At 49.4% G+C, this 25,751-nt stretch overlaps 1 protein-coding gene across 1 annotated transcript in view; it reads left to right on the top strand.

Moving 5' to 3' along the window:
* The window catches only part of LOXL2 (lysyl oxidase like 2), a 102,691-nt gene that overhangs the window by 65,387 nt on the left and 11,553 nt on the right, over positions 1 to 25,751 (top strand). The window contains exons 7-10 of the mRNA XM_067745161.1: positions 3,199 to 3,350; positions 16,421 to 16,588; positions 18,347 to 18,512; positions 23,339 to 23,582. Coding sequence (XP_067601262.1) covers positions 3,199 to 3,350; positions 16,421 to 16,588; positions 18,347 to 18,512; positions 23,339 to 23,582 — 730 coding nt within the window. The remainder of the gene's footprint in view (positions 1 to 3,198; positions 3,351 to 16,420; positions 16,589 to 18,346; positions 18,513 to 23,338; positions 23,583 to 25,751) is intronic.

Below are 25,751 nucleotides of genomic sequence, written 5' to 3'. Positions count from 1 at the left end.
ACGGGAGAGGCCACAACAGTGAGAGGCCCGCATACTGCAAAAAAAAAAAAAAAAAAAAGAAACAGATGAAATTCATTTTAATAATCTATTTTCCTTAATATTATATATAATATTTCCAAAACATTATGATTTCAACATGTAATCAATATAAATGCTCTTGATGAGATAGTTCACAGGTAGGGTACTGACTCTCTGAAATGCAGGATGCGTTTTGCACTTACGGCCCATCTTGGTCTGGACTGACCACGTTCCAAGGGCTCGGCGAGGTGGCAGCTGCTGCGCTGGATGGGGCAGCTCCAGAGCAGTGCCTTTCAAACCCTTTTGCTTGAAACCGCCCATCAGAAATACTGCCAGCACATGCAAGTAAAGCTGAAACATAAGTCTCTGGAGACAATGCTTACCTTTATAACATGCAAAAGGCTGTGCGTTGTCCTAGTCTATTCTATTGTGATCTTCAAAATCTGGTGGCAACCTGCAGAGTTGTGGGTCCCAAGTCCATAACATCGTTCTAGCAGGTTGGACATGGAGTCATCATCATCACCACCATCATCATCATCACCATCACCACCATCACCATCATCATCATCATCACCATCACCACCACCACCAACACCGTCATCATTACTGCCAGTACCGTCATCACTGTCATCATTGCCATTATCACCATCATCACTCTCCTCACAATCATGAAACAAGCCACTGCTCTAACTGGATACTCAAATCCAAGGTTGCTCTGTGTTTCTGAGCCCGTCTTAATTCATGAGCTGAGGCTCTGCTTACTTCAGCATCTCTGTTGGGGATCTGTATTTTGCATAGCCTTTCCGCTCTGAGTCCTTGGGTATTTCCAGCCACAGTGACCGATGTGTTTTTATAAATTTTATAAAATTCCAAGGAATTGGAAGCTTCATCATTTATGAATTTCCAAGGAAATGGAAACTTGGCTCTTACCTGTCACAGTGGGTTGCTCCTGGAATTTAATTTTGGGGCTCAGTGAGCCTAGATACCAGGTGTCTCCAGAAACCAAGAGCCAGGGGTCCCTCCTTTGGACTCCAAAGCACAGGAAGTCACCTCCATCTTTATCATTTACCACATGATATTACAAGTCTTTGTGTAAGTGTCTGCCTCCCCCAGGCACTAACCGTGAGCTTGTCACGGCAGGGCCTGCCTTAATTCCTCTGTGGGTCCCCAGCACCTGGCACAGAGGCTGACGTCAGCAGGGACTCAGTGAAGCCAAGGACATCCATTCAGATGCTGCTTGCAACACTTCCTGTTTGCCAGGCTCTTGTTGGGAATTCACAAGGCACACAGACATAGTGCCTGCCCTCGTGGGGCCTCCAACCCAGTGGGGAAGCAGACAGACATTGAACAGGGAGGCGCTTGAGTGCAGTGCGAAGCAGAGTGCTCAGTGGAGGCTACCCGAGGGGACCCAGCTTAGATGCGGCTCAGAAAGGTTGTGCCGTCAAAGTGGCATCAAAGCTGAGCCCTGAAGGATGAGCAGGAGTTTGCTGCTGAGGAGGAAGAAGGTCCAGGCGGAGGGAAATGCTTGGCTCAATGGAACAGCCAAAGGGAGGCTGGTGTGGCCGAGCTAGGGAGGAGCAGGCAAAGCTGGAATGCTAAGTGGAGGCCTGTCTCTGGTCGGACCATTTGGGGACTGTGGATTTTACCCTGAAGTGCAGTGAGAAGCCATCACAGGGGTTTAAGACGGGGTGACATGATTCAAGATCTCTTGGGCTGTGCGTGGCAAATATTTTGGACTAAGAAAGCCGGAGGGAGACTAGAGGCTATTTCATTCATCCTACTGGGAGAGGACAGGGTTGGACTAGTGTCGTGGTGGCAGAAATGGAAAGCACTGAGATTTGCGGGGAGCGAACAGAACATGGTGAAGGATTGCTTGTCTGTGATAAAGGAGGAGGAGACGGTGCCTCTGGGTTCTGCTGAGAACGGCCAGGTGCATGGAGGTACCACTTCCTGAGATGGAGAGGTGCTGGCGGAAAAACAGGCTGGAGAAGGCCCTCCTGCTGGAATGAGAAAGGACAAAAGCAGATGAGTCTTTCAAGAAGTTCTCCCTGAAGGGAAGGAACGTGACAGGCCAGAGGGAGGTGTAGGATCAGGGGAGGGTCGTTGTAAAGATGGGAGATTTTAGCACGTTTGGGTGCTGAGGGACCAACCCGAACCAGAGGAGGGTGGCAAGGACCAGGAGAGAGAGGAGAACGCAGGGCAAGACAGGGTCCAAGGTGGGCTTCCAGGCAGTCAGGAGCTCCCGGAAAGAACTGGACTTGGATCCATCTTGATGGGCTAGACAGAGGAGAGGTGGATCTGTGAGCCGAGCTGAGCTGAATGCCGGACAGACAGAATTTCCTCTCCCCAGCAGTGGGAGGCTCCCCCTGTGACCCCGGTGCCTGTAAGGGAAGCTTCCCGCGTGCACACTAGAGGTCCTTGCTGAATGTCTTCCGTCTGCTCTTACGGCTCCACTCTCTGCCTTACCCACATGGTCCAGGGTCCTGGGAGGCAGGCTTGGGTGTGGCCAGCTGAGAGCCCTGGGGGAGACTGGAGGTGGGGAGAGTGGAGGGGTCAGGTCTTTACTCTCCTTGTGGGCCACTGTGTCCCTCCACGGAGGGTAACGGCTCTTCAAAGGTGGCCTCCCCACATGGCTTTTTTGCTCTCCTGGGCCAGATATCGGCACCTCCTTTTACTCCTGCAGGCCTGGGGGTGGCCTCTGTACCCCAGGATTATTAGCCCACAAGTACTGGACTGTCCACTGATTTCCCCACACTCTGTCCATAACTTTATTTTTAAAATCTCTTTCTCTAACTCAGATCATCCAGTTTGAGAATGCCATCTCTTTCCTGCGGGGAGCCTGACTACACAGTGACAGTCACCCCTTTCGGATTCATCAGTGCATGGAATGTTGTCCTCTAGTCCAACCCCTTTATTTCAGTGAGAAAACGATATTCAGAGAGGCTGAGTGAGTTGGTCAAGGTCACACAAGTTAGTAGCAACTTTTGTTTCTTCTCATGGAAGAAATGATTCCCAAGACAAGAAAAAATTCTCTCTAGGTAGAAGAGGCCTGGGTCATCGAGCTGATTATAGGAGGTGGTTGGGAGGATTTTGAGGATGGGAGAGGCATGTTCTTATTGTCTGGAACTTTCTTTCCCATCCTAGAAGCTTTCATAGCCTATGTGCATTTTCCATCCCCAGGGATAGGACCCATCCACCTCAATGAAATCGAGTGCACCGGGAATGAGAAGTCCATCATAGACTGCAAGTTCAATGCTGAGTCTCAGGGCTGCAACCATGAAGAAGATGCTGGTGTGAGATGTAACATCCCCGCCATGGGCTTCCAGAAAAGGGTAAGGAGCCTGGACTCCCAGAGGGAACTCTGTTATATTGTGGTCACTGAAGCCCCAGAAAATGTAGACCAGATGGCCTCAGGCTAAAGCTTTCCAACAGGTGGTAGAAGGGTGCTCTGATGATGAGCTCAGAAAGTTGTCAGGCTCTGCTGCTCTCACTGTTGGTGACCGTCACCAACAGTGAGAGGAGGAGCGAAATGAAGAGACACGTGGATGAGCTCTACTGGCCTTACTGGCAGATGCTGGGGATCCACTGTGCGCCGCGCCCTGCACTGGGGCTGGACATACAGGGTGATTGTAACTCAGTCCTTCCTGCGAGGGATTCAAGGTGTACAGCACCTGTGGTGCCCTTGGCAAAAGCCCTTTCCAAGAACCCAGAGGAACCACATTACAGCAGGTCCGCGAATCACACAGATCTAAGCACAACACAGATAGTATCTGGGGACCGAAGACTGTATGTTGGCTTCCAGAGGGAAAGAAAAGGGAACCTTTACAGCGTTATGTCCGAGACACATCCCTCCCTTCCTGAGATGGCGTCTCTAAAAACCTGCATCGTGTCCCCTCGTGTGGGTGACCTTTCCCACAGGGGTAGCCAACAGGATGAGCTCCTCTTTGCCAGGAGGTCGTCTATCCAATCCTACAAAAAGGCCCGGTAAACCCTATTTAATGCTCTTCACTAAACCATGAATTTGGTACAGGGCTGGCTCACTGGAAGAACTTCTTGAAGGCTTATTTTTTTAATGAGCAAATGCAGACACATCAGGGTACAGAGTGGCTCCCCAGCCAGGTGCCTGCTCTGACGGTGATTCTTGACCTTGGCACCAGCATGTCAAAGGCACTACTGGATTGGTCAGCCACAACAGTTCACCGCCCAATGGGGCCAAAGATGTGAACCCACCAGCCCTCAACCAAGCCAGGCATTTGCTTGGGGGTAAGCAGGAGCGTGGGCCACAGCCCCACAGCCGCAGGGAGGGCTTGCCGTCTGTAATTGCTGAGCAGCCTTCCAAGAAGGCCATAACAGAGCCATAAAAGCTGACGTGCCAAGAGTCCCCGTATGCTGGGGCACCGTCCTCTTCAGACAGATCGGACTTGGGTGGAATGGGGTTTGCAACGCAAAGGAAAGACCTAGGCCAAAGAAAGTGAAGTTTTCCAGAAGGGTTTTATGGTGGGTGGAGCTGAGCTTGCCCACGTGGCCGGTCATGCCAGTGGGGTACCACACTCGCAGCACAAACAGCCCTCACCCTTTCGTGGGCCCTCCAGGCTCTAAAAGATGAGCCTGGTGCTCAAGCACAGGGCGTGGGAGAGTTGTACGCCTGAATCTGCCATTTCTATCCCCCGGGAAGGAAAAGAAGGATGTCACCTCTGAAAGGAATCCCCATGGGCTGTGTGAGCCGTCTCCCATGGCAGTGGGCCAGGCTTCTGCAGGGCCTGCCTTGGGGCTCCCAAGGGCATTGGTAACGCTGCTGAGCAGAAAAATCGAGACTCCCAAGCTTTATCACTGTGTTAGTTTTCTGGGGCTGCCATAGCAAAATACCACAGACTGGGTGGCTTAAACAATAAAAATTGATATTCTCATAGTCTGGAGGCTGGAAGTCCAAGATCAAGGTGTCGGCAGGGTTGGTTTCTCTTGAGGCCTCTCCCCTTGGCTTGCAGATGGCCGCCTTCTCACTGTGTCCTCACATGGCCTTTCCTCCGTGCACACACAACCCTGGTGACTCTTTCTCTTCTAAGGAAACCAGTCCTATTGGATTAGGGCCCATCCATATGATCTCATTTAACCTTAGTTACCTCTTCAAAGGCCCTACCTCCAAGTGAGTCACATTTGGACTAACGTGGGGGTTAGGGCTTCAGCATATGAATTTGGGGGGTGACACAAGTCAGTTCATGACAATCACGCACTAGCTGATTCCTTAATGAATCTCTTTAAGGGTTCAGTTTCTCCTCAGAAAATAAAGAGGTGAGAGAGGTGATTCCTAGCTTCCCTTCCAGCCCGCAGTTCATTAGGAAATTGACTTCTCTATTGAATGACTAGTAAAACTCAGAGACTTGGAACCGGGTGGTTTTGTCCATCCAGCCACAGCAGAGCTGCGTTTCTTTCATTGCTGGGGTGAGACGCCAAGGCAGGGAGGCTCTGGGACTGGCAGGTGGGTTTACCAGGCGAGCTAATCCACGCAGGGGCCCTGGCACCTTTGCTGACCTCTAGTTCCCTTCTGAACTGTGAGCCTGGCCCTGACTGGGTAGCAGGACCAAGCCCACGTGTGGAATGTGAGTTGGAGAATGCCCGTGCTTGCTTTCATGTTAACATCTGGGTTGCGTTACCTCACTTCCTACCCGCCACCTCCAAAAGTAGGTGTGGGACTGGTGAACCACAACGTTATCAAAACACAGGGCGGCCTCACCATGCCCCACTGGCTGGAAGTGGGTGTTTTGTTTTCCCTATTCACGCTCAGAAAACTTCAGGTGCCTGCACTTCGCTCCCTTCTTTCAAACCCCATACTGCTGCCACCGAGAATCAAAGGAATAGGAAAAAAGAAATACCTTGGGTTGTTTTTAAAAAAAACAGTGGAGGAGGATTGACCTCTCCTGGCATCCTTGAAAGGTAATGAGGTGGAGAGGGTGCAGGCCAGAGGCTCCTGGCTGACCCCGAGGCCTCTTGGGGTTCCACCAATGCTGGTAGAGTCAGAGCATTGAGCCAGGCTGCTTCCAGAATGGGACACCCAGGACAGGGGCCCTGGAAATAGAGAGTTGTGTCCTGGGCTGAATTTGAACCTCATGGCTGGCCTCTTTTGTTCCCTCCACAGTTTTCTAGAAAATGAGAAAAGGCCTCCAATGCATCTTGAGGTGCCTGGATTCCTTCCGGGGTGATGGAACCCTGCTCCCTGTTATGGAGGCTGCTCCAGGCTTGCTTAGCCTTGGACGCACGGCCACAGCTTGGAGCTTTTGGAAGTGCTTCAAGGAGAGGCCCCAGCTTGCCACTGGTGACTCCAAGTTTTCCTTGCCCTGGAGTCACTGTGCAGCCACATTCTTTAGCAAGAGCCTCTCAGACTTCTGTTGGCTCTAAAACCTAGGACAAGAACACACAGCCAACAAACTCTGGCTGCACAGGCAGTGTTGGACAAAGGACAGGGGCCCTCCCAGAGAGAGCCCTTGAGACAGGAGCCTTCACATTGAGACTTAATCTTGGGGCCCCACTGCTCTCTGGTAGTGGGACAAAGTGTGAACTGTGGGTTCTTTAGGCTCCCCCATCTTCATCTTTCACTGACCTTGGGGCAACAAAATGAAGTCAGTTTGGGGGGGCAGTGGCCTATGAAGGGGGTAGCGGAGGTAGCTATCAGCCCCCAGTGCAGTTAGTAACACAGGGCACAGTCTGTAGGGAGATAAAAAATAATGATAAACCCAATTAAAACTTATTCTGCTTTTTTTTTAAATTATTTTTTTTTGTACAGCGGGTTCTTATTAGTTACCCATTTTATACATATTAGTGTATATATTTCAGTCCCAATCTCCCCACCCCACCCCCACCACTTCCTCCCCTTGGTGTCCATACGTTTGTTCTCTACATCTGTGCCTCTATTTCTGCCCTGCAAACTGGTTCATCTGTACCATTTTTCTAAGTTCCACATATATGCGTTAGTACACGATATTTCTTTTTCTCTTTCTGACTTAATTCACTCTGTATGACAGTCTCTAGATCCATCCATCTGTCTCTACAGATGCCCCAATTTCGTTCCTTTTTATGGCTGTGTAATATTCCATTGTATATATGTACCACATCTTCTTTATCCATTCATCTGTCGATGGGCATGTAGGTTGCTTCCATGACCTGGCTATTGTAAATAGTGCTGCAGTGAACATTGGGGTGCATGTGTCTTTTTGAATTATGGTTTTCCCTGGGTATATGCCCAGTAGTGGGATTGCTGGGTCATATGGTAGTTCTATTTTTAGTTTTCTAATGATCCTCCATACTGTTCTCCATAGTGGCTGTATCAATTTACATTTGCACCAACAGTGCAAGAGGGTTCCCTTTTCTCCACACCATCTCCAGCATTTGTTGTTTGTAGGTTTTCTGACGATGCCCATAATAAATGGTGTGAGGTGACACCTCATTGTAGTTTTGATTTGCATTTCTCTAATAATTAGTGATGTTGAGCAGCTTTTCATGTGCTTCTTGGCCATCTGTATGTCTTCTTTGGAGAAATGTCTATTTAGGTCTTCTGCCCATTTTTGGATTGGGTTGCTTGTTTTTTAATATTGAGCTGCATGACCTGTTTATATATTTTGGAGATTAATCCTTTGTCCATTGATTCGTTTGCAAATATTTTCTCCCATTCTGAGGGTTGTCTTTTCACCTTGTTTACAGTTTCCTCTCCTTTGCAAAACTTTTAAGTTTCATTAGGTCCCATTTGTTTATTTTTACTTCCATTACTCTAGGAGGTGGATCAAAAAAGATCTTTCTGTGATTTACGTCAAAGAATGTTCTTCCTATGTTTTCCTCTAAGAGTTTTATAGTGTCTGGTCTTACATTTAGGTCTCTAATCCATTTTGAGTTTATTTCTGTGTACGGTGTTAGGGAGTGTTCTAATTTCATTCTTTTACGTGTAGCTGCCCAATTTTCCTAACACCACTTATTGAAGAGACTGTCTTTTCTCCATTGTATATCCTTGCCTCCTTTGTCATAGATTAGTTGACCATAGGTGTGTGGGTTTATCTCTGAGCTTTCTATCCTGTTCCATTGATCTATATTTCTGTTTTTGTGCCAGTACCATATTATCTTGATTACTGTAGTTTTGTAGTATAGTCTGAAGTCAGGGAGTCTGATTCCTCCAGCTCCGTTTTTTCCCCTCAAGACTGCTTTGGCTATTCGGGGTCTTTTGTGTCTCCATACAAATTTTAAGATTTTTTGTTCTAGTTCTGTAAAAAATGTCATTGGTAATTTGATAGGGATTGCATTGAATCTGTAGATTGCTTTGGATAGTATAGTCATTTTCACAATATTGATTCTTCCAATCCAGGAACATGGTATATCTCTCCATCTGTTTATATCATCTTTAATTTCTTTCATCAGTGTCTTATAGTTTTCTGCATACAAGTCTTTTGTCTCCCTAGGTAGGTTTATTCCTAGGTATTTTATTCTTTTTGTTGCAGTTGTAAATGGGAGTGTTTCCTTAATTTCTCTTTCAGATTTTTCATCATTAGTGTATAGGAATGCAAGAGATTTCTGTGCATTAATTTTGTATCCTGCAACTTTACCAAATTCATTGATTAGCTCTAGTAGTTTTCTGGTGGCATCTTTAGGATTCTCTCTATATAGTATCATGTCATCTGCACACAGTGACAGCTTTACTTCTTCTTTTCCAATTTGTATTCCTTTTATTTCTTTCCTTCTCTGATTGCTGTGGCTGGGACTTCCAAAACTATGTTGAATAATAGTGGTGAGCGTGGACATCCTTGCCTCATTCCTGATCTTCGAGGAAATGCTTCCAGTTTTTCACCATTGAGAATGGTGTTTGCTGTGTTTGTCATATATGGCCTTTATTATGTTGAGGTGGGTTCCCTCTATGCCTACTTTTGGAGAGTTTTTATCATAAATGGGTGTTGAATTTTGTCAAAAGCTTTTTCTGCATCTACTGAGATGATCATATGGTTTTTATTCTTCCATTTGTTAATATGGTGTATCACGTTGATTGATTTGCATATATTGAAGAATCCTTGCATCCCTGGGATAAATCCCACTTGATCATGGTGTATGATTCTTTTAATGTGTTGTTGGATTCTGTTTGCTAGTATTTTGGTGAGGATTTTTGCATCTTTGTTCATCAGTGATATTGGTCTGTAATTTTCTTTTTTTGTAGTATCTTTGTCTGGTTTTGGTATCAGGGTGATGGTGGCCTCACATAATGCGTTTGGGAGTTTTCCTTCCTCTGCAATTTTTTGAAAGCATTTGAGAAGGATGGGTGTTAGCTCTTCTCTAAATGTTTGATGGAATTCACCTGTGAAGCCATCTGATCCTGGACTTTTGTTTGCTGGAAGAATTTTAATCACGGTTTCAATTTCATTACTTGTGATTGATCAGTTCATATTTTCTGTTTCTTCCTGGTTCAGTCTTGGAAGGTTATACCTTTCTAAGAGTTTGTCTATTTCTCCCAGGGTGTCCATTTTATTGGCATAGGGTTGCTTGTAGCAGTCTCTTAGGATGCTTTGTATTTCTGCGGTGTCTGTTGTAACTTCTCCTTTTTCATTGATTTGAGTCTTCTCCCTCTTTTTCTTGATGAGTCTGGCTAATGGTTTATTTATTTTGTTTACCTTCTCAAAGAACCAGCTTTTAGTTTTATTGATCTTTGTTATTGTTTTCTTTGTTTCTATTTCATTTATTTCTGCTCTGATCTTCATGATTACTTTCCTTCTACTAACTTTGGATTTTGTTTGTTCTTCTTTCTCTAGTCCCTTTAAGTGTAAGGTTAGATTGTTTATTTGAGATTTTTCTTGTTTCTTGAGGTAGGCTTGTATAGCTCTAAACTTCCCTCTTAGAACTGCTTTTGCTGCATCCCATAGGTTTTGGATGGTCGTGTTTTCATTGTCATTTGTCTCTAGGTATTTTTTGGTTTCCTCTTTGATTTCTTCAGTGATCTCTTGGTTATTTAGTAACGTATTGTTTAGCCTCCATGTGTTTGTGTATTTTACCTTTTTTTTCCCCTGTAATTGATTTCTAATCTCAAAGCGTTGTGGTCAGAAAAGATGCTTGATATGATTTCAGTTTTCTTAAATTTACTGAGGCTTGATTTGTGACCCAAGATGTGATCTATCCTGGAGAATGTTCTGTGCACACTTTTGAAGAAAGTGTAATCTGCTGTTTTTGGATGGAATGTCCTATAAATATCAATTAAATCTGTCTGGTTTATTGTGTCATTTAAAGCTTGTGTTTCCTTATTAATTTTCTGTTTGGATGATCTGTCCATTGGTGTAAGTGAGGTGTTAAAGTCCCCACTATTATTGTGTTACTGTTGATTTCCTCTTTTCGAGCTGTTAGCAGTTGCCTTATGTATTGAGGTGACCCTATGTTGGGCGCATATATATTTATAATTGTTATATCTTCTTCTTGGCTTGATCCCTTGATCTGTGTAGTGTCCTTCCTTGTCTCTTGTAACATTCTTTATTTTAAAGTCTATTTTAACTGATATGAATATTGCTTTCTTTTGATTTCCATTTGCAAAGAATATCTTCTTCCATCCCCTCACTTTCAGACTCTATGTGTCCCTAGATCTGAAGTGGGTCTCTTCAGTAGACAGCACATAGATGGGTCTTGTTCTTGTATCCATTGAGCGAGCCTGTGTCTTTTGGTTGGAGCATTGAATCCTTTCATGTTTAAGGTAATTATCGATATGTATGTTCCTATTACCATTTTCTTAATTGTTATGGGTTTGCTTTTTTTTTTTAAATTTTATTTATTTTTGGCTATGTTGGGTCTTCATTTCCGTGCGAGGGCTTTCTCCAGTTGTGGCAAGTGGGGGCCACTCTTCATCGCGGTGCGCGGGCCTCTCACTACTGCGGCCTCCCCCGTTGCAGAGCACAGGCTCCAGACGCGCAGGCTCAGTGGGTTTGTTTTTGTAGGTCCTTTTCTTCTCTTGTGTTTCCCACTTAGTGAAGTTCCTTTTGATTTGTTGAAGAGCTCGTTTGGGCGGTGCTTAATTCTCTTAGCTTTTGCTTGTCTGTAAAGCTTTTGATTTCTCCGTCAAATCTAAATGAGATCCTTGTGGGGTAGAGTAATCTTGGTTGTAGGTTCTTCCCTTTCATCACTTTAAATATATCATGCCACTCCCTTATGGCTTGTAGAGTTTCTGCTGAGAAATTAGCTGTTAACCTTAAGGAAGTTCCCTTGTATGTTATTTGTTGTTTTTCCCTTGTTGCTTTCAATAATTTTTCTTTGTCTTTAATTTCTGTCAATTTGATTACTATGTGTCTCGCGTGTTTCTCCTTGGGTTTATCCTGCCTGGGACTCTCTGTGCTTCCTGGAGTTGGGTGGCTATTTCCTTTCCCAATGTAGGGAAGTTTTCGACTATAATCTCTTCAAATATTTTCTCGGGTCCTTTCTCTCTCTCTTCTCCTTCTGGGACCCCTATAATGTGAATGTTGTTGTGTTTAATGTTGTCCCAGAGGTCTCTTAGGCTGTCTTCATTTCTTTTTTTCTTTTTTATTCTGTTCCGCGGCAGTGAATTCCACCATTCTGTCTCCAGGTCACTTATCCGTTCTTCTGCCTCAGTTATTCTACTGTTGATTCCTTCTAGTGTATTTCTCATTTGTTATTGTATTGTTCATCTCTGTTTGTTTGTTTTTTAATTCTTCTAGGTCTTTGTTAAACATTTCTTGCATCTTCTCGATCTTTGCCTCCATTCTTTTTCCAAGGTCCTGGATCATCTTCACTACCATTATTCTGAATTCTTTTTCTGTAAGGTTTCCTGTCTCCGCTTCATTTAGTTGTTTTTCTGGGGTTTTATCTTGTTCCTTCATCTGGTACATAGCCCTCTGCCCTTTCATCTTTTCTATCTTTCTGTGAATGTGGTTTTTGTTCCACAGGCTGCAGGATTGTAGTTCTTCCTGCTTCTGCTGTCTGTCATCTGGTGGATGAGGCTGTCTAAGAGGCTTGTGCAAGTTTCCTGATGGAAGGGACTGGTGGTGGGTAGAGCTGGCTGTTGCTGTGGTGGACAGAGCTCAGTAAAACTTTAATCCACTTGTCTGCTAATGGGTGGGGCTGGGTTCCCTCCCTGTTGGTTGTTTGGCCTGAGGTGACCCAACACGGGAGCCTACACAGCTCTTTGGTGGGGCTAATGGTGGACTCTGACAGGACTCACGCCAGTAGTACTTCCCAAATCTGCTGGCAGTGTCCTTGTCCTCAGAGTGAGACACAGCCACCCCCCCACACCGCCTCTGTAGGAGACCCTCCAACACTAGCAGGTAGGTCTGGTTCAGTCTCCTATGGGGTCACTGCTCCTTCCCCTGGGTCCCGATGCACACACTACTTTGTGTGTGCCCTCCAAGAGTGAAGTCTCTGTTTCCCCCAGTCCTGTCAAAGTCCTGCAATCAAGTCCCACTAGACTTTGAAGTCTGAATCCCTAGGAATTCCTCCTCCCATTGCCGGACCTCCGGGTTGGGAAGCCTGACGTGGGGCTCAGAACCTTCACTCCAGTGGGTGGACTTCTGTGGAATTGTTCTCCAGTTTGTGAGTCACCCAGCCAGCAGTTATGGGATTTGATTTTATTGTGATTGCGCCCCTCCTACCATCTCATTGTGGCTTCTCCTTTGTCTTTGGATGTGGGGTATCTTTTTTGGTGAGTTCCAGTGTCTTCCTGTCGATGATTGTTCAGCAGTTAGTTGTGATTCCGGTGCTCTCGCGAGAGGGAGTGAACGCACGTCCTTCTACTCCGACATCTTGAACCGATCGTCATTCTGCTTTTAATCATCACTGCCCACTGGCGTTCCGAACTTCAGTGCCAACCTGGCCCACGGGAGGGGTCCTCACTCACGGCCTCCACCTCCCCAGGGTGCATCCTTGTGCCAGCCTGCAGCTTCACCAGGCTCGGTGATGAGATTCTAGAAAGCACACCGAGGGAAAGGGGAAAGGACTTGGACCTCCCAAAGAGAAGGGAGGCTCAAGGCTCCTCAATCAGGACACAAGCTGTTAGAGGGCTCAGCCTGAGGCCGAGAGGAGAGGCCTGCGGTCGCCATCACAGTCCCCACTGTCTGTCTATCCAGGACACAGAGTGTCCTCGGGCCAGGAGGCCGGAGACTCAGGGGGCCAGGCAGGTGGGGAGAGGGGACATGCGTGGGGGGCTGGCAGACCGCTCCTTGCCAAGGCTGTAGCCACTCAGAGGCGACCGGAGATGGTTTGCACAAGGCACAAAATTGGGTGAGTATCCTAAACCTCAGGGCTCAGTCTGACCCCAGTGGACAGGAAAAGCCTCAGAACATAAGCCCAGGCTTCAGAGCCCCAACCTCCCAGCAGCAGTGCTCCATTCTCCATCCTGACTGTGAGTCGGTCCCCAGTTCTGGCTTGGTGGTCCCTGCTTTGGGACAAAGGCATCCCTGGAGAAGGGGGCTTACGTGCATGGTTTGGAGGTGGTCTAGCATGATGGTTAAGAGACACTTACTGTATCTGAGACTCTACTTTCTCATCTGTGAAATTTGGATGACATGGTACTGCTGCCTCCTAGGGGTGCTGTGAGGACCGAATGTCCATAAAGGGCTTGCACAGGGCCTCTAGAGACACGATAAGCGCTCTGAAAGTCTGCCTGTGAATTTCCCAGCACTAAGCACTGGGCCTGTCATATAGTAAACGCTCAATAAATACCGGATGAATGAATGGATCCTGTGAACTACGCACAATTCATTTCATCTCTCAGAAGGTGCCAGCATTACTGGCAGAGTTCAGTTAGCACATAAAGGAAGTATATGGTAAAATACAGGCCTGTATTAGGACTCAAATAAGCAGAGGGGATGGCTTGAAGTTACCTCTAGAGATATCCCGGATGGGTTGAAGGCGCACCCTGCCCAAGGGCTGCTGGCCTTCCCCTGCATGTTGGAGCTGGGTGACTTGCCCCCTGCTGAACTTCAGGCCCTTCTAGGACTTCCTTTTTTTTTTTTTTTTTAATGCGGGCCTCTCACTGTTGTGGCCTCTCCCGTTGCGGAGCACAGGCTCCGGACGCGCAGGCTCAGCGGCCATGGCTCACGGGCCCAGCCGCTCCGCGGCATGTGGGATCTTCCCGGACCGGGGCACGAACCCGTGTCCCCTGCATCGGCAGGCGGACCCTCAACCACTGCGCCACCAGGGAAGCCCTTCTTCTAGGACTTTCTTGATGGCTCTTCCCATCTTACCTGTTTGTGTTTTTACATAGATCCAAAGATATGTTAGTCATGGCTGATGTACAGTGCATATCCAGTGTCCAGTGTCCAGCTTCATCGGGGTTTCCTTCAGCCCAGAGCCACCCAGGAAGACAAATGTCTGCCTCCCGAAGGCCAGCCCCCTTCCTGCCTGCTCTGACCTCTTCTAGCTCCCCTGAAGAGAGGCTTGCTTTCTGCTGGGACTCCCACCCTAACGATGATCATTGCTGTGAGGATGTCTGATAGTTCTTGGCACTCACTTGGTGCCAGGCCCTGTCTGAGCACTTTACATGAACTACCTCATTTATGCATCCGCTCAACAACCGTGGCAGGTAGATCGAGTATCATGTCTGCCCTCGGCTTGTCTGTTTGTCGGCTGACCTCGGTGACCCTCCCAGCCCCCAAGTCCGTAAGAATTACGACCTGTGACTGAGGTGTTGTGCTGTTGCTAAGGACGGGCAAACAAACAGCTGAGGATTCCTGGAAGTGTTATACCTTATCTCAAAGGAATGAACTGTTAGAAGCATAAAGGAAAGCAGGGTAAGGTATCTGGATGAAAGGCTGCAGTTTCAGAACCCTTCCCCAAATTCCAGATCTCCCTGCTTGGGCTCACTTAAGTTGGTCCACGCTTTCACTCCATAAGACTGATCGTGTATTCATCCATTCCAAAAATAGTCTTGGCATATACCTAACATGTGGGAGGTGCTGTCTTAGTTATTGATCGTCCAGTAAACCAGACAAATACAGCTCTGCTCTTTGGCACTTAAAATCTAGCAGAGGAGACAGACGTTAAATTGTGAATTAGCTTGACTGTAATTGTCAAGAATGCTAGGAAGGAGATGTAGAGGGAGTGATAGACTGTGTAAGTGGGCACTGACCCCCACCGGAGGGAAGCGCCGTTGGGTCTAGGATTGGAAAGATGAGTGGGACCAGCCAGGCCAAAGGGCCTCCGTATATAATAGGCTTCAGTGTGAAATGAGATTTACGGTGTGACATGGTCAAGAAAGTTAGGTAGCCATGGAAACTGAAAGAAGGCCGTGCCCTTGGAGGTCGGAGAACAGGGAGGAGAGAGACACGTGATTAGGATGCAGAGGGGAGTAGTGGAGCAATGGGAAACCATGGACGTGTCTAGGGGATGAACGCGCTTGGGTGTTTTTCAAACGTCACTCTGGACTCTGCGTGGAGAATGGGTCAGTGAAGGCAAGAGGAGAGGCAACAGGAGGTGGGGAGGGCTGGTTCAGGTGAGAGGTGATGGTGCCTGGGACGAGAGGGTAAGGATGGATGGAGCTGGAGGGAGGAGGGCATGTCGGAGAGAGACCTGGGAGATAAAATCTACGGAGGAAGATTCTGACGGGATGTGGGGGGATGAGAGAGAAGGCGATGCTGAGGATTGCACCCAGGTTTCTGGCTTGTCTAACGGAATAGGTTCGGGATCGGCAAACTACAGTCTGCAGTCCAAACCCATCCCTCTGCCTATTTTTGTATATAGGGTTTTATGGGCACACAGCTGTGTCCTATCATTTACCTATTGTGATGCCTGCTTTCACGCTACACGGCGTGCTGCCCCTGGGACAGACGGTAGTGGCTTTAGCTGAAATAGGGAACGAGGGGGAGGTAGAGCACAGCTTTAGGTGGAGAGAGAAAAGAGGACAAGTTAGATCTGGGGTCTCCGAGGTGCCCGGTGGGACAGGCAGCTGGCTGTATGGGTCTCAGAAGAGAGTTCTGCGGGGGAGGGACAGCGGGGGACGCTGTGGGAGGAGATGGCCTCAGGATCTGGAACCCGGGGGCAGGAGGTGTGGCGAGGAGAAAAGGGTCCAGGAAAGAGTCAGGGGATTCTACCGTTTTAAGGCCTCTGGCGGCAACCTTCCAAGTGTCTGATCTAAGAGCAGCCCCCCTGGTGGGCACATGGGCAGCAGAAGCAGATTCTGCTGTGCTGTTCAGAGGGATCAGTGGGCCTCCCCAGCTGCACAGGCTTCTAGGACCCCAGGATGCCTGCGGTGCGGTGGGGGAGGGGGGCCGAATACAGAAGACCATGCTGGGCACGATGCCTGCGGCACACGGTAGGCTCTCAGCGATGCTGCGGGATCTGTGTCGCAGGCAGGACCCCCTGCCTTGGGGAAATGGGGACTGAGGGCAGTACGGAGGGGCATCAGCCTGCCTTCCCCTCGTGGCGATCTTGCCTTCCTTTCTCTCCACAGCTGCGCCTGAACGGGGGCCGAAACCCCTATGAGGGCCGAGTGGAGGTGCTGGTGGAGAGGAACGGGTCCCTCGTGTGGGGGACAGTGTGCGGCGAGAACTGGGGCATCGTGGAGGCCATGGTGGTCTGCCGGCAGCTGGGCCTGGGGTTTGCCAGCAACGCCTTCCAGGTGAGAAATCCTTGAGGGCCTTGAACCCTCCATCCAGTCTGATCCTGCCCATCTCTCGTCAGTCCCCATCTTCCATGAGCCCCAGGAGACAGAGAGCCATGGACTCAGAGGAAGAGCCTTATCCCGGCTCCCACGCTGCTCTCCACAGCCCTGAGTCCTTGGGTGGGTCATGTGCTCTCTGGACTCTGGTTTCACGGTCTCAGCTCTGCGTGCCGGGATTCACACTATGCCAAGGGCTCCTCCCGGGCCATCCCGATGTGCCTTTTGCAGACAGAAGCCACTCAGTCCTGTGGGGCAGTGAAGACCGCCCAGCCCAACCCCCCAGACGCCTTAGCTCACCCGGAACATGCTTCCCCACGGTGTCCACGTCCAGGCATCCTCTCCTTGGTTGGCTGGTAAATCCCCAAGCCTTGTCCAGGGCCCTTTCACAGCCACTGCACCCTCCTCCCCACCGGCCCTTCCTTAAAGAGAGGGACTCAGCTGAGGGCAGTTAAGCTCCTGCCCCCTATCAGAAGAAAGACAAAATCATTGCTTTCTGGACCCTATCCTATGGGAGAACATTGTCAGAAAGAAGCTGGGGGCCGGAGAAGCAGGAGCCAGGAGGCTCCGGGTCTGTTCCCAACCGGGGCCCTACCAGCCGGCTGCGCAGTGATCTGGGGCAAAGCGGCCACCCTTCTATGCCTCCCCGTGACATGGAATGAAGAGTCCCAGGTCCTCAATATCCTGGCTCTAAACACTCTCCTTCAGCTTCTCCCAGAACAAGAAAATGTCTGAAGCTCCCCCATCCTGCTTTGCTAACCCTGATTTCAGCCTCTGTGCCCAGGTGGCCTGCTCGGGAAAGGGGTTTCTTAGGAAGGGACGTGGGAGAACTCGGGCAGCCTTGCTGAGCCTGACTGCCTGCTGGGGGCTGCCCAGGGCCCAGGGCAGGTGCTGGGCATCCAGAAGGGGCAGGCCTCTGGTACCCGGGGCCCTCTGGGAGCCTGGCTTCGCAGGGCCATGGAATGTTTCTGCTAATACTGCTTATGACAAGCTAGGGTGCTCTCCGGTTCTTCAAGGAGAGTCGAAAAACAGTGCCCATTACAACAGAGTGGCTGTCCAACTGTTTCTGTTCCCCGTCGGCTCGTTCCTAAGACACCTGGGCCTCACAGCTGAGGCTGTGAACGGGCCTGCCCCTGATATCAGTCCCAAATCTGCCCCTGATTGCAAGCCCTATCCCTTCCCGAGGCCCCAGTTTTCTCTCTAGAAGATAAGGGTGTGTAGTCAGGTTCTTTAGAGAAACAGAACCAATGAGATTTATGAACGTGGAACTAACTATTGACGTATGTGAATAGATTTCTTCTCTCCTGCCAATTCTGATCAATTGGTAGTGTATTCCTGGAGCTGTGTTGAGAAGGATTCTGAGAGCACAGTCAGGCTTAGAGGAGAGTGCTGTGATTGATTAGTAATGTCTGCCCCGGGCTCAGGGAGAGGGAGTGGGCAGCATGAGCTGCCATTCCTGATACACAGCATTGAACAGACCCTTAGCCGTGCTTTCCAGAAGGGGGGAGGGGCAGAATCCAGTGTGAGGGTCTCACTCGCACCGCCACCAACAGCCTGCATGACTTGGGTAAGTGACTCTTTGTGCCTTGGCTGTCTCCACTGAATAATGGGATCGTAAAGGCTTGGGACTTTTGTGAGGCTGAAATTTGATAGAATATGGGAAAATGACAATTCTAGGTGACGTACCGCCCATTTTGTTGTTGTTGTTGATTCATCCAGGAGACCTGGTATTGGCACGGAAATATCAACGCCAACAAGGTGGTCATGAGCGGAGTGAAGTGCTCAGGAACGGAGCTGTCGCTGGCGCACTGCCGCCACGATGGAGAGGACGTGGCCTGCCCCGAGGGCGGGGTACAGCACGGGGCTGGAGTTGCCTGCTCAGAAAGTGAGAGCTCCTGGGTGTCATAGCCCACCCTCCCTGCCAGGCTCCAGTAGGGGATCAGAGTCTCACTGATGATTCCTTGCAAGGCTCTGAGGCATCTGTTATGAGCCGAGCAAAAGAGGAAAGCAGAGATGGATTCGTGTTAAAGTGGAAGAGTCGGGGTCAAGAGGAACTACCCGCACCCGCACCCTGGAATCTTGCCCGATGACAGTGGAGAGGAAGGCAGGAGGGAGGACTTGGGAGTCTGGGAGCCTTGGGTTCAAAGGCCGGGTCACTGTAGATTATTTAAGTGGCCTTAGGCGAATTTAGTGACTAAGAACTTGTTCTTCTGGGGAACATGCTTCTGGGTTAACAGGTGAAGCACACGCTAAGTGCTCGATGAGTGTCAGCTTCCTTCCTTCTGCCCTGCTCCATACATAATTTCCTGGGACTTCCCTGGCGGTTCAGTGGTTAAGACTCCATGCTCCCAATGCAAGGGGCACGGGTTCGATCCCTGGTCAGGGAACTAAGATCCCGCATGCTGTGTGCGGTGTGGCCAAAAGAAAAAGAAAGATCATTTCCTGCCTGTTTTCACACCCTGGGGGTGATTCAGCCTCCTGGTGACTCCCTGGGAATCCTAGAGAACTTGACAATATAGAAGGGAAGCCCATCCCACTCCTCCCCCACCCCTCCCCCACCCCAGCCAGGATTCAGAATGACCATCTCAGTATGTTCCCTTCCATGCTGCGAGGACCCATTGACAGCACTGCAGGCATGTTATTCTCTGGATCCCCCCCGTCCTTGCCTTATCATATGATTCCCTTGTGAATCTGGGAGGTAGGAGAGGCCTGGAGTCTGGCCAGAGAACTCCAGACCAGACCCTGCCTGCCACTATTAGCTGATCTTGGCAAAGTTAGTTAACGGCTGTCATCCACAGTCTTTGTTGTTTTTCCTAGAAACTGGAAATTAGATTGTTGTTGTGACAACAAATGCGAGCACTTAAGGAACAGTGATGCACTGTTGTTAACCATCACGGAGAACTAGGGAGAAGATTCAACTTGAACTCAGTCACTTCTCCCATCAACCCCTTTTAGACCCACTCAACATCTCCTAACCCTTGTAAGGCAGGACTCTCAACTCCAGTGCGAGCTTCTCTGGGCAGACGTCATAAGCTGTCGCATCCTGTCTGAGAGGAGAGAGTGAAGTGACCACCCTTACCAGCCCTCCAAGGGGAGAGCATCCAAGCAAAGGGGTCTTACCCTCATCAGGAGACTTTTCTTAGCTTAATGATTTATTTATGTTTATAATATATCATTTTTTCCAAAAGGAAATTAAGATAATGTAAACCTAAATAAAATTCAAGGTGGCATAAGATTAAAGCAGATTTTTAAAAAAGTAGGTATTGGCAAAAAGGCAGTGGCTCAAAATGGTGCCGAGAGAGGTTAATAAAAAATAATGTACTATACAGTCCTATACATTTACTGCTATAGACTCATATACATTTACTATTGTAATTATACAGTGAGCTTCCTAGCAGCCAAAGGGAAGAGGGAAACCTGGTCATTAATATAATGCACAGTATGCAATAGAAACAAACCCATGAGTCAAAGAGAAGTCCACTATTCTAGATACTGAGATCAAAAGGAACTTCTCATTATGAGACTGAGAGTTATGAGATCAACAATGCCCGCATATCCTCACGGCAGGCAAAAATTGACTTTCATGGGGCTATTGCTCAGAGAACCCCTCAGCTTGGACTGAAGGTATCAGTCAGAGTCTGCAGAGGGGCAAAAGTTATTGGGGCCAGGAACACTGATCTGGCATAATACTTTATTCAGAAAGAGAAAGTATATTCTTCAGGCAACCCTTTGTAATTACTTTTTCTCATCCAAGCAACTACATCCTAAACCTGGAAGTTCTCCCTGATATCACTCTGTCTTCCTCATCATACCCCCCAGAGTCGAGCCATCTGGATTTTTACCTTTCCAGAGTTTCTCAACTCCCTTTACCTTCTTGCATCCCACTGTCCATCCTGTACACTGTGTTACCACAGAGGCTCCTCCCTGGGACCTCCCATTGCTTCCCTTCCCTGAAGCCAGGGTCAGTGCTTGTCCTCCGCTTGTGCTGCCTCATGTTCCAGCCCCGTGCAGGCTTTCCCACCGACTTAAGTGAACACAGGGTCTTGCACAGGCACGTGTTGTCCAGCCTCATATCAAGCCGCCTTCCCTGCCCACCCCTCCTCAGTACACGCAGGCCTTGGTCCTCCTTCATGCCTCAGGGGCCTGGCATGTGCTACTGAGATTAGCATCTCAGAGCAGTTCCCTCTAACCTCTGCTCATCCTCCATGGAACAACTAAAATGCAACTGCCTGCAAGGAAGTCTTTCCTGACCCCCTCCCCAGACTGGGTCGCCTGCTATAATTCCCAAAACGCCGCGTATTTCTCCTTCGAGCTCTGGTCACAATTATAATGAAGTAATTAATATGTGCTCTGTCTGTCTCTGCTGCCATAATCTAAGATCTTCCTTGTTAGCACTGTCCAGAGAGGCGAGCGCAGTGCTCGCTGTAATACTTGATAGACGGGTGGATGAGCGCACGCCTCGGGTGAGCTTCTGGAGGATGTTTTGGGTGTTAGGGAGGTCAAGGCCCCATTCCATGGCAGGTGCTGAAAGCCAGCTACCGGCTAAGTTAGGCCATGTTACCTTAAGACTCCTGAGCTGGAGGGAGGGCTGGCCTCCTCTCGGAAAGAGGAGGGGCCGGTGGAGACCCCTCTGCCCAGCTCAGAGGGAAGCTGAGGGGCTGTCCAGTGAGTACTGACTAGTGTGCAGACAATGAATAAGAGACCACAACACCCTCAGAAAAGGTGCCGGGCTTCCCTGGTGGCGCAGTGGTTGAGAGTCCGCCTGCCGATGCAGGGGATGCAGGTTCGTGCCCCGGTCCGGAAAGATCCCACATGCCGCAGAGCGGCTGGGCCCGTGAGCCATGGCTGCTGAGCCTGCGCGTCCGGAGCCTGTGCTCCGCAACGGGAGAGGCCACAGCAGTGAGACACCCGCATACCGCAAAAAAAAAAAAAAAAAAAGTGTGCCCAGGACACAGTGCCAGCTGCATCCCGGTCTGCGCCCTCCAAGAGGAAATCGTTCTCAGCAGATGGGAGCCTCCCTACCCCTCATCCCATTTGAGTGCCTTTTCACTCCCTTGCGGTTCCACACCCAGTCCCTGCAGGTAGGTTTGCTCTCTAGAGGCGGCGGGGCCCCATCACTGAGAATCTGCTGGGCTCCACGTGCAGCCTGGGGACCATGGGAAGGAGATGCAGACGAGCGAGGAGTGGTCCGGGCATTGGTGAACTTGAGCGCAGCCAAGCTCACAGATGACACCCACTTCAGAAATTTACAAGCAACCTGTCAGGAAATAAGAGATGGATGGGTCTTGTAAATGGTTCACATACAACATTTTTGTGAATTGAAGTACATGGAAATGTTCAATGCAATCTCACTTTTAAAGGGAAACTTACAGTTAATCCTTTGGTCAATACAGTCTCACTTTTAAAGGAAAAATTTAGTTAATCCTTTGGTAAAGAAGCTAATCCTTCTAATACAATTGTTTAGCAAACATAGATTATAGCCATTGGTGATGTTTTTTTGTAACACCTGCTATGTGCAACGCACTAGTTGAGTAAGTCAGGCTTGTTTTGTTTTGTTTTTTAATTAATTAATTTATTTTTGGCTGCCTTGGGTCTTCGTTGCTGCACGCGGGCTTTCTCTAGTTGCGGCGAGCGGCAGCTACTGTTCGTTGCGGTGCGTGGGCTTCTCATTGCAGTGGCTTCTCTTGTTGCGGAGCACAGGCTCTAGGCGCGCAGGCTTCAGTAGTTGTGGCGCACCGTCTCAGTAGTTGTGGCTCGCAGGCTCTAGAGCTCAGGCTCAGTAGTTGTGGCACACGGGCTTAGTTGCTCTGCGGTGTGTGGGATCCTCCCAGACCAGGGATCAAACCCGTGTCCCCTGCATTGGCAGGTGGATTCTTAACCATTGCGCCACCAGGGAAGTCCCCAAGCTTGTTTTAAAAGAGGTACCTGGGGGAGAACGCTCATGTAGAGCAACGAGTGCGAGTGGAAACTGGTAGAACCTGATATACATCAGAGCCTGGAAAGTATGCAACCCTGCCCCCCAGCAGGTTCATTTATAGAAATATATTCTAAAGAAATAAAGTTACATACACAGATTTGCTACAGGATGTTTATCACAGCTTCATCTTTAACTGGAAGGTTTCAGGCAACCCTTGTGTCTAAAAGTACGGGATAGGGTTATGAATAAATATTATGGAGCCGTGAAATGGATGTGGTAATGGATATTTACTAACAAAGGAATATGTCAAGTTATGTTTTAAGGGAAACAGTATTAGCAGACTGTAAATCTACATACAGTATTACACATGGTGGAAAATACATTTGTATCATTCCCAGAAGAATCAGACCAAGAGTGTTCTCTCTCTGCATAGCACAATTTCATTGTTTTTGTAATGCTTTTTATTATGGAAAATCTCAAGCCACTCAGAAGGAGAGAAAATAATATAACGAAGCCTCGTGCACCCATTACCCACGTTGAACAACTGTCCATATTTTGCGTACATGCACTGGGATCTGCAGAGGCGTCCAGGAGGACTCTCAGAGAAGGGGGAGGAATTGGGGGCAGCGATCCACAAGGAAGGTGACCTGGAGGGGGGACACCAGGAGCCAGTTCTAGACAGTGAGGCTCGAGCAGGGATGGAGGCTAGTGCCAGCTCAGGAATCAGACGGAACCTACTCAGGAAGGGGTGAGGGGTCTCTGGCCTTGTCTGAATCCTGTGTCTGCCTTCCCAGCTGCCCCCGACCTGGTCCTCAACGCAGAGATCGTGCAGCAGAGCACCTACCTGGAGGACCGGCCCATGTTCATGCTTCAGTGCGCCATGGAGGAGAACTGCCTCGCGGCCTCGGCCGCCAACACCAACCCCACCACGGGCTACCGGCGGCTCTTGCGCTTCTCCTCCCAGATCCACAACAATGGCCAGTCTGACTTCCGACCCAAGAACGGCCGCCACGCGTGGATCTGGCATGACTGCCACAGGTGAACCCTCCCTGCCAGCGCCATAGGCTGCGCCAGCCCGAGGCACCCAGATGGGGTTCAGAATCACAGGGTCACTTAGGGAGAGCCGAGAGGCCCCACGGTCCCGGGGGTGGGGTTCTCCCCAGCTGGAGGGATGGCTCACTGGCCTCCCACATTTGCAGATGCCATTCTCTCTTCCCAGGGGGCCCTGGCCCACCTCCTCTTCCCCGAGTCCGCTCTCTCTCTTGGCTCCAAAGTCTCTACCGTTTTGGAGACAAATTTTGTTTTGAGAACCCCGTGCCCCTCCATTGACCCTCAGTCGACAGTTTTCAAGTGTGTCCACAGCAAGTTCGCGCTCTGCAGGGTGCTTGGGGTTTTGCAGTTGTTGGATTCTGAATTCGTTTAGGAGTGTACTTTAAGTACCAGTATAAGTTTTAAACATCTCTACGAAGGCGGTGGGTGTGGAGACAGGAGTTCTAGGCCAGGAGTCATGAGGCCTGGTCTCTCGACCCAGCTGTTGCATGATGTCAGGCCAGCTGGGCCACGTCAGCCGGGACTGCTAATACCCCTTCCAGCCCTCAGTCTGTGGCTCTGTTCCCAGTGCTCTATAAATCGTGGACAAGAACAGAGTGCAATCCCAGAGCCAGCCCTAGCTGGAGCCAACAGAAGCCTCCCTGTTCATCTCCCTGCCTTCCCCCTTCCTTCTGTCCCTTTGCCTTGATTCCTACCCTCATCCTGAACCGGTTGCCAGTAATGGTTCTCATTTTCCTGCTCAGACCTGAGCTGGGCAGGTAGAGGGAGCAGAGTGAGTACAGTTTTGAAAATGAAGGGAGGGAGACCCCTGCCATTCAACCCGGCAGCCACGCCCCGCCCCCCACCGTGAGGGGCCACAGACTTGGGCACGGGGAGTGTGGTCTCTGTGCTCAGAATCAGGAGCTTGTGCACCAGGTCCCTGCTTCTCAGAGCGGGGCCGGCGGGCTGGCAGCCTCTGCAGTCAGTGCTGAATCCAGTGTCCTTGGCTGACTCACAGCAGAATCTGCGTGTTAACAGGTCACCAGGGGACTGTGTGCACAGCAGTCTGAGAGGCCCCGGTCTGGCTGACCACCAGGCATCCTTCCAGCTCTAAGATGTGATGATCACAGTTAGGGACATATGAACTAACATCTACTGAGCCCCTTCTAAGTGCCAGAGCAGGGAACCCTCGTTTTCCTGAGTCTGGAAACGGCGGCTCTGCGTTCATGGGACTAGCCCCAGGTGAAGTCGTGGAGCAGGGACCCCGACTCGGGGCCTCTCTGACTCCCAAGCCTGCGTTCTGCCTGGTACCTCCGCCCAATCTTCATCAGAAATCTGTGTTGTGCGGCTTTTTCATGTCATAACTTATGGCCTAGTCACATTCGAATCTGTTTGGGGATAGAGTTGTTTAACCCATTTCAAAAGAAAGGACTGTGGAGGGCTTCCCTGGTGGTCCAGTAGCCAAGACTCTGTGCTCCCAATGCTGGGGGCCCGGGTTCAATCCCTGGTCGGGGAAGATCCCACATGCATGTCACAACTAAAGATCCCGGACGCCGCAACTAACACCAGGCACAGCCAAATAAATAAATAAATAAAAGGAGTATGGTAGAACTCAGGGGAGCTGATATTCCTTTATAGTTGACCCTTGAACAACACGGGTTTGAACTGCACGGGTCCACTTACACGTGGATTGTTTTCGATACATATTGTATCTCACTATATGCATTTTCATTATACAGCTTTTTTAAAATAATTTATTTAATTTATTTATTTTGGGCTGCGTTGGGTCTTCGTTGCTGCACATGGGCTTTCTCTAGTTGCGGCGAGCAGGGGCTACTCTTCGTTGCGGTGTGCAGGCAAGCCACTGCGGTGGCTTCTCTTATTGCAGAGCACGGGCTCTAGGCGCGTGGGCTTCAGTAGTTGTGGCACGCGGGCTCGGTAGTTGTGGCTCACGGGCTCTAGAGCACAGGCTCAGTAGTTGTGGCGCATGGGCTTAGTTGCTCCACGACATGTGGGATCTTCCCGAACCGGGCTCGAACCCGTGTCCCCTGAGTTGGCAAGCAGTTTCTTAACCACTGCGCCACCAGGGAAGCCCTATACAGCTTTTAAATTAACTCAGTGTGGGGAAAAGTTTATGTCTGATTAGAGATTACAATACGTGGAATCAAAAGAATTAGA

Source organism: Pseudorca crassidens, chromosome 7, assembly GCF_039906515.1.
Source record: "Pseudorca crassidens isolate mPseCra1 chromosome 7, mPseCra1.hap1, whole genome shotgun sequence".
NCBI lineage: Eukaryota > Metazoa > Chordata > Mammalia > Artiodactyla > Delphinidae > Pseudorca > Pseudorca crassidens.
The sequence above is the reverse complement of the archived record's forward strand: the minus strand, read 5'-3'. Positions and strand labels throughout refer to the sequence as shown.